Source organism: Salmo trutta, unplaced genomic scaffold, assembly GCF_901001165.1.
Source record: "Salmo trutta unplaced genomic scaffold, fSalTru1.1, whole genome shotgun sequence".
Classification (NCBI taxonomy): Eukaryota; Metazoa; Chordata; class Actinopteri; order Salmoniformes; family Salmonidae; genus Salmo; species Salmo trutta.
Window position 1 is genome coordinate 21670 of NW_021822724.1, and position 18331 is coordinate 40000.

The following is an 18331-nucleotide window of genomic DNA, read 5'->3' on the forward strand; positions in this document are numbered from 1 at the left end:
ACACAACACTCACACTCGCTCATACAATTCCCAGCATACAACAAACACTCCCAGCATGCAGAGAGAGAGAGAGAGAGACAGGAACAGGGACAGGGATAGAGACAGAGAGAGAGAGAGAGAGAGAGAGAGACAGGAACAGGGACAGGGATAGAGACAGAGAGAGAGAGAGAGAGACAGAGAGGCAGAGAGAGAGAGAGAGACAGAGAGAGAGAGACAGAGAGAGAGACAGAAAGAGAGAGACAGAGAGAGAGACAGAGAGAGAGACAGAGAGAGAGAGACAGAAAGAGAGAGAGAGAGAGAGAGACAGAGAGAGAGACAGAGAGAGAGAGACAGAAAGAGAGAGAGAGAGAGAGAGACAGAGAGAGAGAGAGAGAGACAGAGAGAGACAGAGAGAGAGACAGAGAGAGAGAGACAGAGAGAGAGACAGAAAGAGAGAGACAGAGAGAGAGACAGAGAGAGAGACAGAGAGAGAGACAGGGACAGGGACAGAGACAGAGACAGAGACAGAGACAGAGAGAGAGACAGAGAGACAGAGAGTCGGAGACAGAGAGAGAGAGAGAGAGAGAGAGAGAGAGAATGAGACAGACAGACTGAATGAAAATACATCACAAGTGTTTTAGAACAGGTTGACAGACAGAGAGAGAGACAGAGAGAGAGAGAGAGACAGAGAGAAAGAACAGGTAGACAGAGAGAGAGAACAGGTAGACAGAGAGAGAGACAGAGAGAACAGGTAGACAGACAGACAGAGAGAACAGGTAGACAGAGAGAGAGACAGAGAGAACAGGTAGACAGAGAGAGAGACAGAGAGAACAGGTAGACACAGAGAGAGACAGAGAGAACAGGTAGACAGCGAGAGAGACAGAGAGAACAGGTAGACAGAGAGAGAGACAGAGAGAACAGGTAGACAGACAGAGAGAGAGACAGGAAGACAGAGACAGTAAAACACAGATAGACAGTCTCACCTCCCCAGTTCTCCAGGCTGAACAGGTTGTTGAAGCTGTGTGATACGTAAGGTGCTATCTTCTTCAGGTCGTGAGTTCTCACCCTGGTGGCCAGGAGGGACTGTTGACCAGGAACAAGAAGATTATAGTTGAAGAGGTTAAGTGCCTTTCATCTCACTCTGTACGAAATGTTGGGATTTGAACCGACAACCCTCCGGTTGCTGGCCCACTGCGCTAACCTTCTAGGCTACCTACAATCCAACTACCAGCTTGGATCCACGGTGCAGCCCTGACACCTTCCACCGATGTCTGTGTGCGTATGTTCCTATGGGACTGGGCCCAATCTTGGTTCTACAGTGTTATCTACCTGGTGGGCTCTCACATCTAACCTCTAACCTCTATGTTACCTACCTGGTGGGCTCTCACCTCTAACCTCTAACCTTTAACCTCTATGTTACCTACCTGGTGGGCTCTCACCTCTAACCTCTAACCTCTAACCTCTATGTTACCTACCTGGTGGGCTCTCACCTCTAACCTCTAACCTCTATGTTACCTACCTGGTGGGCTCCCACCTCTAACCTCTAACCTCTAACCTCTATGTTACCTACCTGGTGGGCTCTCACCTCTAACCTCTAACCTCTATGTTACCTACCTGGTGGGCTCTCACCTCTAACCTCTAACCTCTATGTTACCTACCTGGTGGGCTCTCACCTCTAACCTCTAACCTCTATGTTACCTACCTGGTGGGCTCTCACCTCTAACCTCTAACCTTTAACTTCTATGTTACCTACCTGGTGGGCTCTCACCTCTAACCTCTAACCTCTAACCTTTAACCTCTATGTTACCTACCTGGTGGGCTCTGACCTCTAACCTTTAACCTCTATGTTACCTACCTGGTGGGCTCTAACCTCTAACCTCTAATCTTTAACCTCTATGTTACCTACCTGGTGGGCTCTAACCTCTAACCTCTATCTCTATCTTACCTACCTGGTGGGCTCTAACCTCTAATCTCTAACCTTTAACCTCTATGTTACCTACCTGGTGGGCTCTAACCTCTAACCTCTATGTTACCTACCCGGTGGGCTCTCACCTCTAACCTCTAACCTTTAACCTCTATGTTACCTACCTGGTGGGAGTCCCTGAAGGTGGTGTCCATGAGCAGTAGACCAGGGTGGGCTCTAACCTCTAACCTCTAACCTCTATGTTACCTACCTGGTGGGCTCTAACCTCTAACCTCTAACCTCTAAACTTTAACCTCTATGTTACCTACCTGGTGGGCTCTAACCTCTAACCTTTAACCTCTATGTTACCTACCTGGTGGGCGTCCCTGAAGGTGGTGTCCATGAGCAGTAGACCAGGGTGGGCTCTCACAGCCTTGGCGAAGCCCTCTGGACCCTCACGGAGCAGGACATCACGGAGCCCTAATGGTGGCTCACCTTGAGGAGGGGGGAGGAGTGGGATGGAGGGGTAGTTTCAATACATGTAGGTTTCAATCAATCAATCAATTAATTAATCAAGCAATGTATCAATCAATCAATCACAGAAACCCACAGGAGAGTCACCTTGTAGGGATAGGTTACAAAATGGTAAGAAGAAAGGGAGAGACAGAGAGGAGGGGTGAAGGAGAGAAGAGGAGAGAAGAGGAGAGGAGGAGACAGCAAATACAAAACTGAATAAACAATCACAGAATGCCTGTGTGTATGTGTGTGCATGTGTGCGTGTGTGCGTGTGTGTGTGTGCGTGCACGTGCACATGTGCGGGTGTGTGTGTGTGTAAGTGGGTCACATCTCTAGTAGTTGATCTCTTTGGGACGTGCATGTGCTCGTCTCTTTGCCTAAGCGCCCTTCTACACACATACGCGACTTAGAAACAGAATGAGTTATTCCTTTCTCTCTCTCTCTCTCTCTCTCTCTCTCTCTCTCTCTCTCTCTCTCTCTCTCTCTCTCTCTCTCTCTCTCTCTCTCTCTCTCTCTCTCTCTCTCTCTGTGTCTCTGTGTCTCTCTCTCTCTCTCTTTCTCCCTCCCTCCACCCAGGGTAATAAACCTATCTAATCCCTCTCTTCTCACATCCCTCTGAATTAAAGAAATGATCTGAGCACAATACAAATCTCATTACCTAAGCTTTAGCTAGCTAGGTGTGTGTGTGTGTGTGTGTGTGTGTGTCAGAGATAGAGGAGGATGGCGATACAGGTGTAGGATATTAATTCGAGCCAGTTTGCAACAGCAGGAAAATAATCCTACAGCAACAGGAAATGTGAATTATTGTGTGGATTATACATTCGTAAAGTATTCAGACCCCTTCCCTTTTTCCACATTTTGTTACGTTACAGCCTTATTCAAAAATTGCTTTAATAATTAAAAAATATCCTCATCAATCTACGCACAATACCAATAAAAATAAATAAATAATAAAAATCAATCGAAAATCCAATATCACAAATTGAAAACAGGTTTTTAGATTATTTTAGCAAATGTATATATATATATATTTATTTACATAATTCAGACCCTTTCATATGAGACTCAAAATTGAGCTCAGGTGCATCCTGTATCCATTGACCATCCTTAAGATGTTTTTACAACTTGATTAGACTCCACCTGTGGTAAATTCAATTGATTGGACATGATTTGGAAAGGCAAACACCTGTCTATATAACGTCCCACCATTGACAGTGCATGTCAGAGCAAAAACCAAGCCATGAGCTAGAAGGAATTGTCCGTAGAGCTCCGAGACAAGATAGTGTCGAGGCACAGATCTGGGGAAGGGTACCAAAAAATGTCCCCAAGAACACAGTGGCCTCCATCATTCTTAAATGGAAGAAGTTTGGAACCACCAAGACTCTTCCTAGAGCTGGTTGCTCGGCCAAACTGAGTAATCGGGGGAGAAGGGCCTTGGTCAGGGAGGTGACCAAGAACCCGATGGTCACTCTGATCGAGCTCCAGAGTTCCTCTGTGGAGATGAGAGAACCTTCCAGAAGGACAACCATCTCTGCAGCACTCCACCAATCAGGCCTTTATGGTAGAGTGGCCAGACGGAAGCCACTCCTCAGTAAAAGGCACATGACAGCCCGCTTGGAGTTTGGCCTTTAGAAACAAGATTCTCTGGTCTGATGAAACCAAAGATTGAACTCTTTGGCCTGAATGCCAAAAGTCAGGTCTGGAGGAAACCTGGCACCATCTCTACAGTGAAGCATTACATGTTTAAAATGTCCTCTCAAAGACATGATTAAAATGTCCTCTCAAAGACATGATTAAAATGTCCTCTCAAAGACATGTTTAAAATGTCCTCTCAAAGACATGATTAAAATGTCCTCTCAAAGACATGTTTAAAATGTCCTCTCAAAGACATGATTAAAATGTCCTCTCAAAGACATGATTACAATATCCTCTCAAAGACATGATTAAAATGTCCTCTCAAAGACATGTTTAAAATGTCTTCTCAAAGACATGTTTAAAATGTCCTCTCAAAGACATGATTAAAATGTCCTCTCAAAGACATGTTTAAAATGTCCTCTCAAAGACATGATTAAAATGTCCTCTCAAAGACATGTTTAAAATGTCCTCTCAAAGACATGATTAAAATGTCCTCTCAAAGACATGATTAAAATGTCCTCTCAAAGACATGATTAAAATGTCCTCTCAAAGACATGTTTAAAATGTCCTCTCAAAGACATGTTTAAAATGTCCTCTCAAAGACATGATTAAAATGTCCTCTCAAAGACATGTTTAAAATGTCCTCTCAAAGACATGATTAAAATGTCCTCTCAAAGACATGATTAAAATGTCCTCTCAAAGACATGATTAAAATGTCCTCTCAAAGACATGATTAAAATGTCCTCTCAAAGATATGATTAAAATGTCCTCTCAAAGACATGATTAAAATGTCCTCTCAAAGACATGATTAAAATGTCCTCTCAAAGACATGATTAAAATGTCCTCTCAAAGACATGATTAAAATGTCCTCTCAAAGACATGATTAAAATGTCCTCTCAAAGACATGATTAAAATGTCCTCTCAAAGACATGATTAAAATGCACATAGACACACTTGCAAACTCATTACAAGGCACACACATCACACAGTAGGTGGTTTCCGCACCGGAAACTGCAAGCTTGCATTTGACATTTGTTTCCGTGAACTAAGAATTCGACCCAGCCAGGTGGGCTAAAAGGGAATCGTGATTCAACAAGATGGCTCCGAACAGACACAGTTACTTGATTTCTAGTGATGAATTCTGACTAATAATATTGCTAATTATCAGGTATCCTATGGAAATATTGAATGCCGTAGTCTGGTTTCTACACCAGGAGGTAATGGGTTGGAGGAATATACATGGTAGAGGTAAATAAGCTTGGAATGTACTGAGTGAAGGACATTTTGGCAGGTAGTGATGGAGAGATGTGGTTTTTGTGAGGAATGGGTGGGGGGTGTTGACGTTAGGTCAGGTCAGGTCACATTAAGGGAGAAGGAACAGTTTATTGCACGCATCACTTAATTTCCTGCCTAGCAATAAAGATGTAATGTTTAGAGAGAAAGAGGACGTCACCCAGATTGGGGTGTGTATATGCTACCACTGGTGGAACCAGGTCTTTGTCTTATGCAGCTGTATGACCCAATGGGTGAATAAACTTTACTGATCGTCCGAGAGTTTTTTACTCTGTTTATTTAGAAACTAACACTAGCTCCTAGAAAACGTAAAAAAAAAAAAAATGGATAGTTTGTTTGTTATTTCTTACATTATTTTGCTCAGAAATGTTCTTGGATTATTAGCTATGGCCGGTAATACATTTTGAAAATTAAATTGGTAGTCGAGCAACCTTCCTGACCGGATCCTTTGTTTGAACTTCCTGTATATATACCAGTATAGCAGTGGGATTTTGCTTTATTCATCCTGGGGGCGGCATCAAAATGCAGATGCTGGAGAGGAGGTAGAAGGAGTGGGGTCCTAGTCAGACTCAGGAGGCGTGCATACCATCCACCCCTTCTGAGTATATTATAAGTTCAGTCCCTGGACAATAAAGTAAACAAGCTCAGGGCGAGGATCTCCTTTTACGAGAGGCATCAGGGATTGTTTTAAGGAATTGCTCACTCCGGATATACTGTCTCCATCCATTCAACCTGCAGGGTTCTCGTCCATCACGCAGACAGTAAAAAAATAACTCTCTGGGGAAAAGAGAGGAGGAGGGGTTTGTTTCATAATTAACAACTCACAGTGTGATGTGATGTCATAGCGTGGTAACGTACAAGTCCTTTTGCTCTCCCGATCTGGATTACCTCATGAGAGAATTTTCTTCTGTCATCGTCACTACCGTGTATATTTCCCCCCCCAAGCATAGCCGTGGGAAGTGCGGACTGGTGGTGAGATGGTAAAACTGAAATCATTTGTGTTGTTGCATTAATAAATGATTACAAATTCTGTTCAATTTTTTGTATAAATTATCATGGGATTGGCGGGAGAGAAAAAAACATTGGATATTTATATATGGGCCCCATTCAGCATGGAAAACTCTGTTCTGTAAGCGGTGCGCTCATAATATGCTCTTATCTATTCAGTTGTGGAGGTTTGCAGTCAGACACTCTGATGTAAGATAGATAGTTTAGTTTGAGTTAAGTCGCTCTCCTTATCTCTCTCTCTCTCTGTCCCTTGCTGTCTCTCTCTCTCTGTCCCTCGCTGGCTCTCTCTCTCTGTCCCTCGCTGGCTCTCTCTCTCTCTCTCTCTGTCCCTCGCTGTCTCTCTCTCTCTCTGTCCCTCGCTGGCTCTCTCTCTCTCTCTCTCTCTCTCTCTCTCTCTCTCTCTCTCTCTCTCTCTCTCTCTCTCTCTCTCTCTCTCTCTCTCTGTGTGTGTGTCTCTCTCTGTGTGTCTCTCTCTGTGTGTCTCTCTCTGTGTGTCTCTCTCTGTGTCTCTCTCTGTGTCTCTCTCTGTGTCTCTCTCTGTGTCTCTCTCAGTCTCTCTCTGTCTCTCTCTGTCTCTCTCTGTCTCTCTCTCTCTCTCTCTCTCTCTCTGTGTCTCTCTCTCTCTGTCCCTTGCTGTCTCTCTCTCTGTGTCTCTCTCTGTCTCTCTCTCTCTCTCTCTCTCTCTCTCTCTCTCTCTCACACACATTGTAATTATGCAGTATAAAGAAATGCTCTGTTCACAACGTTCTATTCCTAGGAGGCGTGAGTTTCCACGTTTGGCACCATTTCTACCGATCTGCGTGCCAGTTATGATTTTCATTTAACAGTTTCATTTCAATAATAAAGTTTTGTTTCGTCAAAGTCATTGTCACGTGGTTGATAAAACAAATCTGAATTGAAATTATACAAATCTCAAAGTTAAAATGTTACTAATGCAGGAGTAACAGCATCTGAGAGATGATTCACTGTGAGGGCAGCTAAAGAACTAAGAGATAGCATAGACTAATATAGCAGGGGGACTATAACTAGACTAATATAGCAGGGAGACTATAACTAGACTAATAAAGCAGGGGGACTATAACTAGACTAATATAGCAGGGGGACTATAACTAGACTAATAAAGCAGGGGGACTATAACTAGACTAATATAGCAGGGGGACTATAACTAGACTAATATAGCAGGGGGACCTATAACTAGGCCAGTATAGCAGGGGGACTATAACTAGACTAATATAGCAGGGGGACTATAACTAGACTAATATAGCAGGGGGACTATAACTAGGCCAGTATAGCAGGGGGACTATAACTAGACTAATATAGCAGGGGGACTATAACTAGACTAATATAGCAGGGGGACTATAACTAGACTAATATAGCAGGGGGACTATAACTAGACTAATATAGCAGGGGGACTATAACTAGACTAATATAGCAGGGGGACTATAACTAGGCCAGTATAGCAGGGGGACTATAACTAGACTAATATAGCAGGGGGACTATAACTAGACTAATATAGCAGGGGGACTATAACTAGACTAATATAGCAGGGGGACTATAACTAGACTAATATAGCAGGGGGACTATAACTAGGCCAGTATAGCAGGGGGACTATAACTAGGCCAGTATAGCAGGGGGACTATAACTAGGCCAGTATAGCAGTGGGACTATAACTAGACTAATATAGCAGGGGGACTATAACTAGGCCAGTATATCAGGGGGACTATAACTAGACTAATATAGCAGGGGGACTATAACTAGACTAATATAGCAGGGGGACTATAACTAGACTAATATAGCAGGGGACTATAACTAGACTAATAAAGCAGGGGACTATAACCAGACTAATATAGCAGGGGGACAATAACTAGACTAATATAGCAGGGGGACTATAACTAGACTAATATAGCAGGGGGACTATAACTAGACTAATATAGCAGGGGGACTATAACTAGACTAATATAGCAGGGGGACTATAACTAGGCTAGTATAGCAGGGGGACTATAACTAGACTAATATAGCAGGGGGACTGTAACTAGACTAATATAGCAGGGGGACTATAACTAGACTAATATAGCAGGGGGACTATAACTAGGCCAGTATAGCAGGGGGACTATAACTAGGCCAGAATAGCAGGGGGACTATAACTAGACTAATATAGCAGGGGGACTATAACTAGACTAGTATAGCAGGGGGACTATAACTAGACTAATATAGCAGGGGGACTATAACTAGACTAATATAGCAGGGGGACTATAGCTAGACTAATATAGCAGGGGGACTATAACTAGGCCAGTATAGCAGGGGGACTATAACTAGGCCAGTATAGCAGTGGGACTATAACTAGACTAATATAGCAGGGGGACTATAACTAGACTAATATAGCAAGGGGACTATAACTAGACTAATATAGCAGGGGGACTATAACTAGACTAATATAGCAGGGGGACTATAACTAGGCCAGTATAGCAGGGGGACTATAACTAGACTAATATAGCAGGGGGACTATAACTAGACTAATATAGCAGGGGGACTATAACTAGACTAACATAGCAGGGGGACTATAACTAGGCCAGTATAGCAGGGGGACTATAACTAGACTAATATAGCAGGGGGACTATAACTAGACTAATATAGCAGGGGGACTATAACTAGACTAATATAGCAGGGGGACTATAACTAGACTAATATAGCAGGGGGACTATAACTAGACTAATATAGCAGGGGGACTATAACTAGGCCAGTATAGCAGGGGGACTATAACTAGACTAATATAGCAGGGGGACTATAACTAGACTAATATAGCAGGGGGACTATAACTAGACTAATATAGCAGGGGGACTATAACTAGACTAATATAGCAGGGGGACTATAACTAGGCCAGTATAGCAGGGGGACTATAACTAGGCCAGTATAGCAGGGGGACTATAACTAGGCCAGTATAGCAGTGGGACTATAACTAGACTAATATAGCAGGGGGACTATAACTAGGCCAGTATATCAGGGGGACTATAACTAGACTAATATAGCAGGGGGACTATAACTAGACTAATATAGCAGGGGGACTATAACTAGACTAATATAGCAGGGGGACTATAACTAGACTAATAAAGCAGGGGGACTATAACCAGACTAATATAGCAGGGGGACAATAACTAGACTAATATAGCAGGGGGACTATAACTAGACTAATATAGCAGGGGGACTATAACTAGACTAATATAGCAGGGGGACTATAACTAGACTAATATAGCAGGGGGACTATAACTAGGCTAGTATAGCAGGGGGACTATAACTAGACTAATATAGCAGGGGGACTATAACTAGACTAATATAGCAGGGGGACTATAACTAGACTAATATAGCAGGGGGACTATAACTAGGCCAGTATAGCAGGGGGACTATAACTAGGCCAGAATAGCAGGGGGACTATAACTAGACTAATATAGCAGGGGGACTATAACTAGACTAGTATAGCAGGGGGACTATAACTAGACTAATATAGCAGGGGGACTATAACTAGACTAATATAGCAGGGGGACTATAACTAGACTAATATAGCAGGGGGACTATAACTAGGCCAGTATAGCAGGGGGACTATAACTAGGCCAGTATAGCAGTGGGACTATAACTAGACTAATATAGCAGGGGGACTATAACTAGACTAATATAGCAAGGGGACTATAACTAGACTAATATAGCAGGGGGACTATAACTAGACTAATATAGCAGGGGGACTATAACTAGGCCAGTATAGCAGGGGGACTATAACTAGACTAATATAGCAGGGGGACTATAACTAGACTAATATAGCAGGGGGACTATAACTAGACTAACATAGCAGGGGGACTATAACTAGGCCAGTATAGCAGGGGGACTATAACTAGACTAATATAGCAGGGGGACTATAAACTAGACTAATATAGCAGGGGGACTATAACTAGACTAATATAGCAGGGGGACTATAACTAGACTAATATAGCAGGGGGACTATAACTAGGCCAGTATAGCAGGGGGGACTATAACTAGACTAATATAGCAGGGGGACTATAACTAGACTAATATAGCAGGGGGACTATAACTAGACTAATATAGCAGGGGGACTATAACTAGGCCAGTATAGCAGGGGGACTATAACTAGACTAATAAAGCAGGGGGACTATAACCAGACTAATATAGCAGGGGGACTATAACTAGACTAATATAGCAGGGGGACTATAACTAGACTAATATAGCAGGGGGACTATAACTAGACTAATATAGCAGGGGGACTATAACTAGACTAATATAGCAGGGGGACTATAACTAGACTAATATAGCAGGGGGACTATAACTAGGCTAGTATAGCAGGGGGACTATAACTAGACTAATTTAGCAGGGGGACTATAACTAGACTAATATAGCAGGGGGACTATAACTAGACTAATATAGCAGGGGGACTATAACTAGGCCAGTATAGCAGGGGGACTATAACTAGGCCAGAAAAGCAGGGGGACTATAACTAGACTAATATAGCAGGGGGACTATAACTAGACTATTATAGCAGGGGGACTATAACTAGACTAATATAGCAGGGGGACTATAACTAGACTAATATAGCAGGGGGACTATAACTAGGCCAGTATAGCAGGGGGACTATAACTAGACTAATATAGCAGGGGGACTATAACTAGACTAATATAGCAGGGGGACTATAACTAGACTAATATAGCAGGGGGACTATAACTATGCCAGTATAGCAGGGGGACTATAACTAGACTAATAAAGCAGGGGGACTATAACCAGACTAATATAGCAGGGGGACTATAACTAGACTAATATAGCAGGGGGACTATAACTAGACTAATATAGCAGGGGGACTATAACTAGACTAATATAGCAGGGGGACTATAACTAGGCTAGTATAGCAGGGGGACTATAACTAGACTAATATAGCGGGGGGACTATAAATAGACTAATATAGCAGGGGGACTATAACTAGACTAATATAGCAGGGGGACTATAACTAGACTAATATAGCAGGGGGACTATAACTAGGCCAGTATAGCAGGGGGACTATAACTACACTAATATAGCAGGGGGACTATAACTAGACTAATATAGCAGGGGGACTATAACTAGACTAATATAGCAGGGGGACTATAACTAGACTAATATAGCAGGAGGATTATAACTAGACTAATATAGCAGGGGGACTATAACTAGGCCAGTATAGCAGGGGGACTATAACTAGGCCAGAATAGCAGGGGGACTATAACTAGACTAATATAGCAGGGGGACTATAACTAGACTAATATAGCAGGGGGACTATAACTTGACTAATATAGCAGGGGGACTATAACTAGACTAATATAGCAGGGGGACTATAACTAGACTAACATAGCAGGGGGACTATAACTAGACTAATATAGCAGGGGGACTATAACTAGACTAATATAGCAGGGGGACTATAACTAGGCCAGTATAGCAGGGGGACTATAACTAGGCCAGCATAGCAGGGGGACTATAACTAGACTAATATAGCAGGGGGACTATAACTAGACTAATATAGCAGGGGGACTATAACTAGGCCAGTATAGCAGGGGGACTATAACTAGACTAATATAGCAGGGGGACTATAACTAGACTAATATAGCAGGGGGACTATAACTAGGCCAGTATAGCAGGGGGACTATAACTAGACTAATATAGCAGGGGGACTATAACTAGACTAATATAGCAGGGGGACTATAACTAGGCCAGTATAGCAGGGGGACTATAACTAGGCCAGTATAGCAGGGGGACTATAACTAGACTAATATAGCAGGGGACTATAACTAGACTAATATAGCAGGGGGACTATAACTAGACTAATATAGCAGGGGGACTATAACTAGGCCAGTATAGCAGGGGGACTATAACTAGACTAATATAGCAGGGGGACTATAACTAGACTAATATAGCAGGGGGACTATAACTAGACTAATATAGCAGGGGGGACTATACCTAGACTATATGCAGGGGGACTCTAACTAGACTAATATAGCAGGGGGACTATAACTAGACTAATATAGCAGGGGGACTATAACTAGGCCCGTCTAGCAGGGGGGACTATAACTAGGACTAATATAGCAGGGGACTATAACTAGACTAATATAGCAGGGGACTATAACTAGGATAATATAGCAGGGGGACTATAACTAGGCCAGTAGAGCAGGGGGACTATAACTAGACTAATATAGCAGGGGGACTATAATAGACAATATAGCAGGGGGGACTATAACCAGCCTAATATAGCAGGGAGACTATAACTAGCCTAATAAAGCAGGGGGGCCTAACTAGCCTAATATAGCAGGTGGGGACTATAACTAGACTAATATAGCAGGGGATATAAACTAGACTAATTATAGCAGGGGGACTATAACTAGACAACTATAGCAGGGGGACTATAACTAGACTAATATAGCAGGGGGACTATAACTAGGACTAATTAGCAGGGGGACTATAACTAGGCCAGTATAGCAGGGGGACTATAACTAGGCCAGTATAGCAGTGGGACTATAACTAGACTAATATAGCAGGGGGACTATAACTAGACTAATATAGCAGGGGGACTATAACTAGGCCAGTATAGCAGGGGGACTATAACTAGACTAATATAGCAGGGGGACTATAACTAGACTAATATAGCAGGGGGACTATAACTAGACTAACATAGCAGGGGGACTATAACTAGGCCAGTATATCAGGGGGACTACAACTAGACTAATATAGCAGGGGGACTATAACTAGACTAATATAGCAGGGGGACTATAACTAGACTAATATAGCAGGGGGACTATAACTAGGCCAGTATAGCAGGGGGACTATAACTAGGCCAGTATAGCAGGGGGACTATAACTAGACTAATATAGCAGGGGGACTATAACTAGACTAATATAGCAGGGGGACTATAACTAGGCCAGTATAGCAGGGGGACTATAACTAGACTAATATAGCAGCGGGACTATAACTAGACTAATATAGCAGGGGGACTATAACTAGACTAACATAGCAGGGGGACTATAACTAGGCCAGTATAGCAGGGGGACTATAACTAGACTAATATAGCAGGGGGACTATAACTAGACTAATATAGCAGGGGGACTATAACTAGGCCAGTATAGCAGGGGGACTATAACTAGGCCAGTATAGCAGGGGGACTATATCTAGACTAATATAGCAGGGGGACTATAACTAGACTAATATTGCAGGGGGACTATAACTAGACTAATATAGCAGGGGGACTATAACTAGACTAATATAGCAGGGGGACTATAACTAGGCCAGTATAGCAGGGGGACTATAACTAGACTAATATAGCAGGGGACTATAACTAGACTAATATAGCAGGGGGACTATAACTAGACTAATATAGCAGGGGGACTATAACTAGGCCAGTATAGCAGGGGGACTATAACTAGACTAATATAGCAGGGGACTAAAACTAGACTAATATAGCAGGGGGCTATACCTCGACTAATATAGCAGGGGGCCTATAACTAGACTAATATAGCAGGGGGACTATAACTAGACTAATATAGCAGGGGGACTATAACTAGACTAATATAGCAGGGGGACTATAACTAGGCCAGTATAGCAGGGGGACTATAACTAGACTGATATAGCAGGGGGACTATAACTAGACTAATATAGCAGGGGACTATAACTAGACTAATATAGCAGGGAGACTATAACTAGACTAATATAGCAGGGGGACTATAACTAGGCCAGTATAGCAGGGGGACTATAACTAGACTAATATAGCAGGGGGACTATAACTAGACTAACATAGCAGGGGGACTATAACTAGGCCAGTATAGCAGGGGGACTATAACTAGACTAATATAGCAGGGGGACTATAACTAGACTAATATAGCAGGGGGACTATAACTAGACCTAATATAGCAGGGGGACTATACTAGGCCACGTATAAGCAGGGGGACTATAACTAGGCCAGTATAGCAGGGGGACTATAACTAGACTAATATAGCAGGGGGACTATAACTAGACTAATATAGCAGGGGGACTATAACTAGGCCAGTATAGCAGGGGGACTATAACTAGACTAATATAGCAGGGGGACTATAACTAGACTAATATAGCAGGGGACTATAACTAGACTAATATAGCAGGGGGACTATAACTAGGCCAGTATAGCAGGGGGACTATAACTAGACTAATATAGCAGGGGGACTATAACTAGACTAATATAGCAGGGGGACTATAACTAGGCCAGTATAGCAGGGGGACTATAACTAGGCCAGTATAGCAGGGGGACTATATCTAGACTAATATAGCAGGGGGACTATAACTAGACTAATATAGCAGGGGGACTATAACTAGACTAATATAGCAGGGGGACTATAACTAGACTAATATAGCAGGGGGACTATAACTAGACTAATATAGCAGGGGGACTATAACTAGGCCAGTATAGCAGGGGGACTATAACTAGACTAATATAGCAGGGGGACTATAACTAGACTAATATAGCAGGGGGACTATAACTAGACTAATATAGCAGTGGGACTATAACTTCAATTGTCAACTAAGTACTTGTACTTAAATTGAAAATATCAGATTCATCTCTCTATCCCGCCTGTCTGCATGGCTTTCTATCTGTCTTGACTTGGCTAGTGAAGTGCAATATTGTAGCCTATCAAATCAACCAGCTGGTGAGTGTCTGGCCCAATGACTGTATATACGAAGGTTTGACCCCGAGCTGTCACTAGAAAACTTGCAATATTGTATCAGCTAGTCTATTCTGAACCCTCAGAGTTTCCCGCTCCAGTGAGCTTGGGACAGACACAGCTGTTTTTCTCAAAGGGAAATATGTTCAGGTATTTTATAAAGTCTCAACTTGATATGTGGGATCCTCAGAGCATGACATTTTGTTCTTTCACACCGAGGCCTGGTGATTATCGAGCGGGAGAGTGTTGGAAAGAGCTTTAAAATACTGTGAGGAACTATTATCATTCATACTTAGACAAAAGGAAATCAGACATCCCCAAAATGGGCACTTTCCTACATTTGCTCGCAGCAGACCAGTTAGCCTACTTCTACATGAATAAGATGATAGAGTAACCAGACACATGCTCATTTCTCACCTCCTAACAAAATACGAGAATGAGAATGAATGTAAATTAATGTAATTAATATATGCAAATGTATATGTAAATTAATGTAATTAATATATGTAAATGTATATGTAAATTAATGTAATTAATATATGCATTACCAGAAATGAATGTGACCAAATGATGGGGATTAACGGTACATTTACTGCTGGTTACATTTTTAATTTGGAATTCATAAAGATAAACAACCAAAAGGATAATACAATAATACAATAAATGCACAAGAATTGGCGGGAGACAATCTGACGAGCTGAGCGAATTCTGGAGAGAGATGTGCCAATATCTTTGCCCCACACCCCTCCCCTTCTTCTTGTCTCAACATTTCAAATTATACTCGAGACACATCATCTTGACACATATATTTTAGATGCATAGGTTTACACGGAGAGCCACGTCTCAGTAATCAGCTAAACCCGTTGGCACGCTGTCTGCAGTGACTACTGTTACAGGAATCTGGTCCTATGCTCAGGCTACTCATCACATTAGGAATTAGATTGTATTGTTAGCTTGCAAAAACTTAATTTGAAAGTTGATTATTTTCAACCCCCTCCACTCAGGACCCCTACTCAAAAACATCTTCCCGCGATTATGCCCCCAAGCCGACACCATGACTGCTCTCAAGGAACTACTCTGGACTATGTGCAAACTGGAAACCGCATATCCTGAGGCCGCAGTTATTATAGCTGGGGACTTTAACAAAGGAAGTCTGAGGAAAACACATCTCCTGTGTTACACATACAACACGAACCCTGGATCACTGCTACTCTCTGGCTACAAGGCCCTCCCCTGCCCTCAGTTTGGCAAATCAGATCACTCCTCCATTCTACTGCTGCCCACTTATAGGAAAATAACTTAAACAGGAAGCTCCCATGGTAAGGACAGTTCAAGGTTGGTCTGACCAATAGGAATCTATGCTTTAAGACTGTTTTGGTCATGCGTACTGGAAAAAGTTCTGGGTCGCTTCAGAACATTTCCCAGTATACACTGACTCGTGAATGGCTTCGTCAGAAAGTGCATAGAAGATGTTGTTCCTACAGTGAAGTTTAGAACTTATCCAAACCAAAAAACTGTGGATAGAAGGCAATATTGACGCAAAACTGAAAGCGCGACCACCTCATTTAACCATGACAAGTTGACTGGGAACACGGACGTGTACAAACAGACCAGCTGTGACTTTAGTAAGACAATCAAAGAGGCAAAACAACAATACAGGGACAAAGTGTTGCAATTCAACAGCTCAATCATGGATTATAAAGGGTAAGCCAGCACACAGACTCCTCGCTCCCAGAAAAGCTAAACACCTTCTTCACCCTATTCGCGGATTGAGCCATCGGCGCAAGTCCCCAACACTCACAAGGACTTTGTGCTCTCGTTCTTCATAGCCGACTTGAGTAAGTCCTTTAAGCATGTTAACCCTCGCAGGTCTGCTGGCTCAGACAGCATCCCATTCCGCATCCTCAGAGCATGTGCAGACCAACTGGTGTCTGTTGTCCCCAGTTGCTTAAAGATGTCCACCATTGTTCATGTACCCAAGAAAAGTAATTGAACTGAATGACTATTGCCCCATAGCACTAACTTCTGTCATCATGAAGTGCTTTGAGGGGGCTAGTTAAGGACCATATCACCTCCACCTTACCCGACACCCTAGACCCACTTCAATTTGCATATCGCCCCAACAGATCCACTGCCCTGTCCCACCTGGACAAGAAAAATACCTATATAAGAATGCTGTTCATCGACTACAGCTCAGCCTTCAACACCATAGTTCCCTCTGGTTCCTGGACCTCCGCCAGGCTGTTCCTCAACATGTGGGACCCACAGGGGTGTGTGCTCAGCCCCCTCCTGTACACCCTGTACACCCTGCATGAGTGCAATCCAACTCAATGATCAAGTTTGCTAACGTCACAACAGTGGTAGGCCTGATTACCAACAACGATTATATAGCCAACAGCGAGGAGGTGAAAGCCCTGGCGGAGTGGTGTCAGGAAAATAACCTCTCCCTCAACATCAACAAAATAAAGGAGATGATCTTGGACTTCAGAAGACAGCAGAGAGAGCACCCCCCCATCCACATCAACGAAGCCGCAGTGTAGAGAGTAAAAAGCTTCAAGTTCCTCGGCGTGCACATCCCTGAAAACCTGAAATGGTCCCTTCACACAGACAGCATGGTGAAGAAGGTGCAACAGTGCCTCTTCAACCACAGGAGGCTAATGAAATTCGGCTTGGCCCCTAAGACCATCATGAACTTGTACAGATGCACCATTGAGAGCATCCTGTCGGGCTGTATCACAGCCTTATACTGCAGTTGCACCGTCTGCAACATGCAGAACTCTCCAGAGGGTGGTGTGGTCAGCCCAACGCATCACCGGGGGCAAGCGACCTGCTCTCCAGGACAACCTACAGTCCCCGATGTCACAGGAAGGCCAAGAAGATCATCAGGGACCTCAGCCACTCAAGCCACGGCCTGTTCACTCCACTACCATCCAACAAGGCGAGGTCAGTAAAGGTGCATCGAAGCTGAGACCGAGAGACTGAGTAACAGCTTCTATCTCCAGGCCGTCAGACTGCTATTAAATAGCTTTCACTTGCTGGCCTCCGCCCAGTACCCTGCCCAGAACCTTAAGAGGCTGCTGCCCTTTGTAGATAGAGTTATTGAACACTGGTCACTTTAATAACGTTTACATACTGTTTCACCCACTTTAAATTTATATACTGAATTCTAGTCATGGCTCATCCTATATAACTACTGCTGTCCACTTCATATGTATATACAGTATTCTAGTCATGGCTCATCCTATATAACTACTGCTGTCCACTTCATATGTATATACTGTATTCTAGT

At 43.2% G+C, this 18331-nt stretch overlaps 1 protein-coding gene across 1 annotated transcript in view; it reads right to left on the reverse strand.

The window, feature by feature from the left end:
* Positions 1 to 962: 962 nt before the first annotated feature.
* Positions 963 to 18331, reverse strand: part of LOC115184021 (pyruvate carboxylase, mitochondrial-like) — a gene marked incomplete at its 3' end in the record, with an annotated part of 126654 nt that continues 109285 nt past the window's right edge. The window contains exons 5-6 of the mRNA XM_029745019.1: positions 2256 to 2377; positions 963 to 1062 (exon numbers count right to left, since the gene is read on the reverse strand). Of these exons, the coding sequence (XP_029600879.1) occupies positions 963 to 1062; positions 2256 to 2377 (222 nt within the window). The remainder of the gene's footprint in view (positions 1063 to 2255; positions 2378 to 18331) is intronic.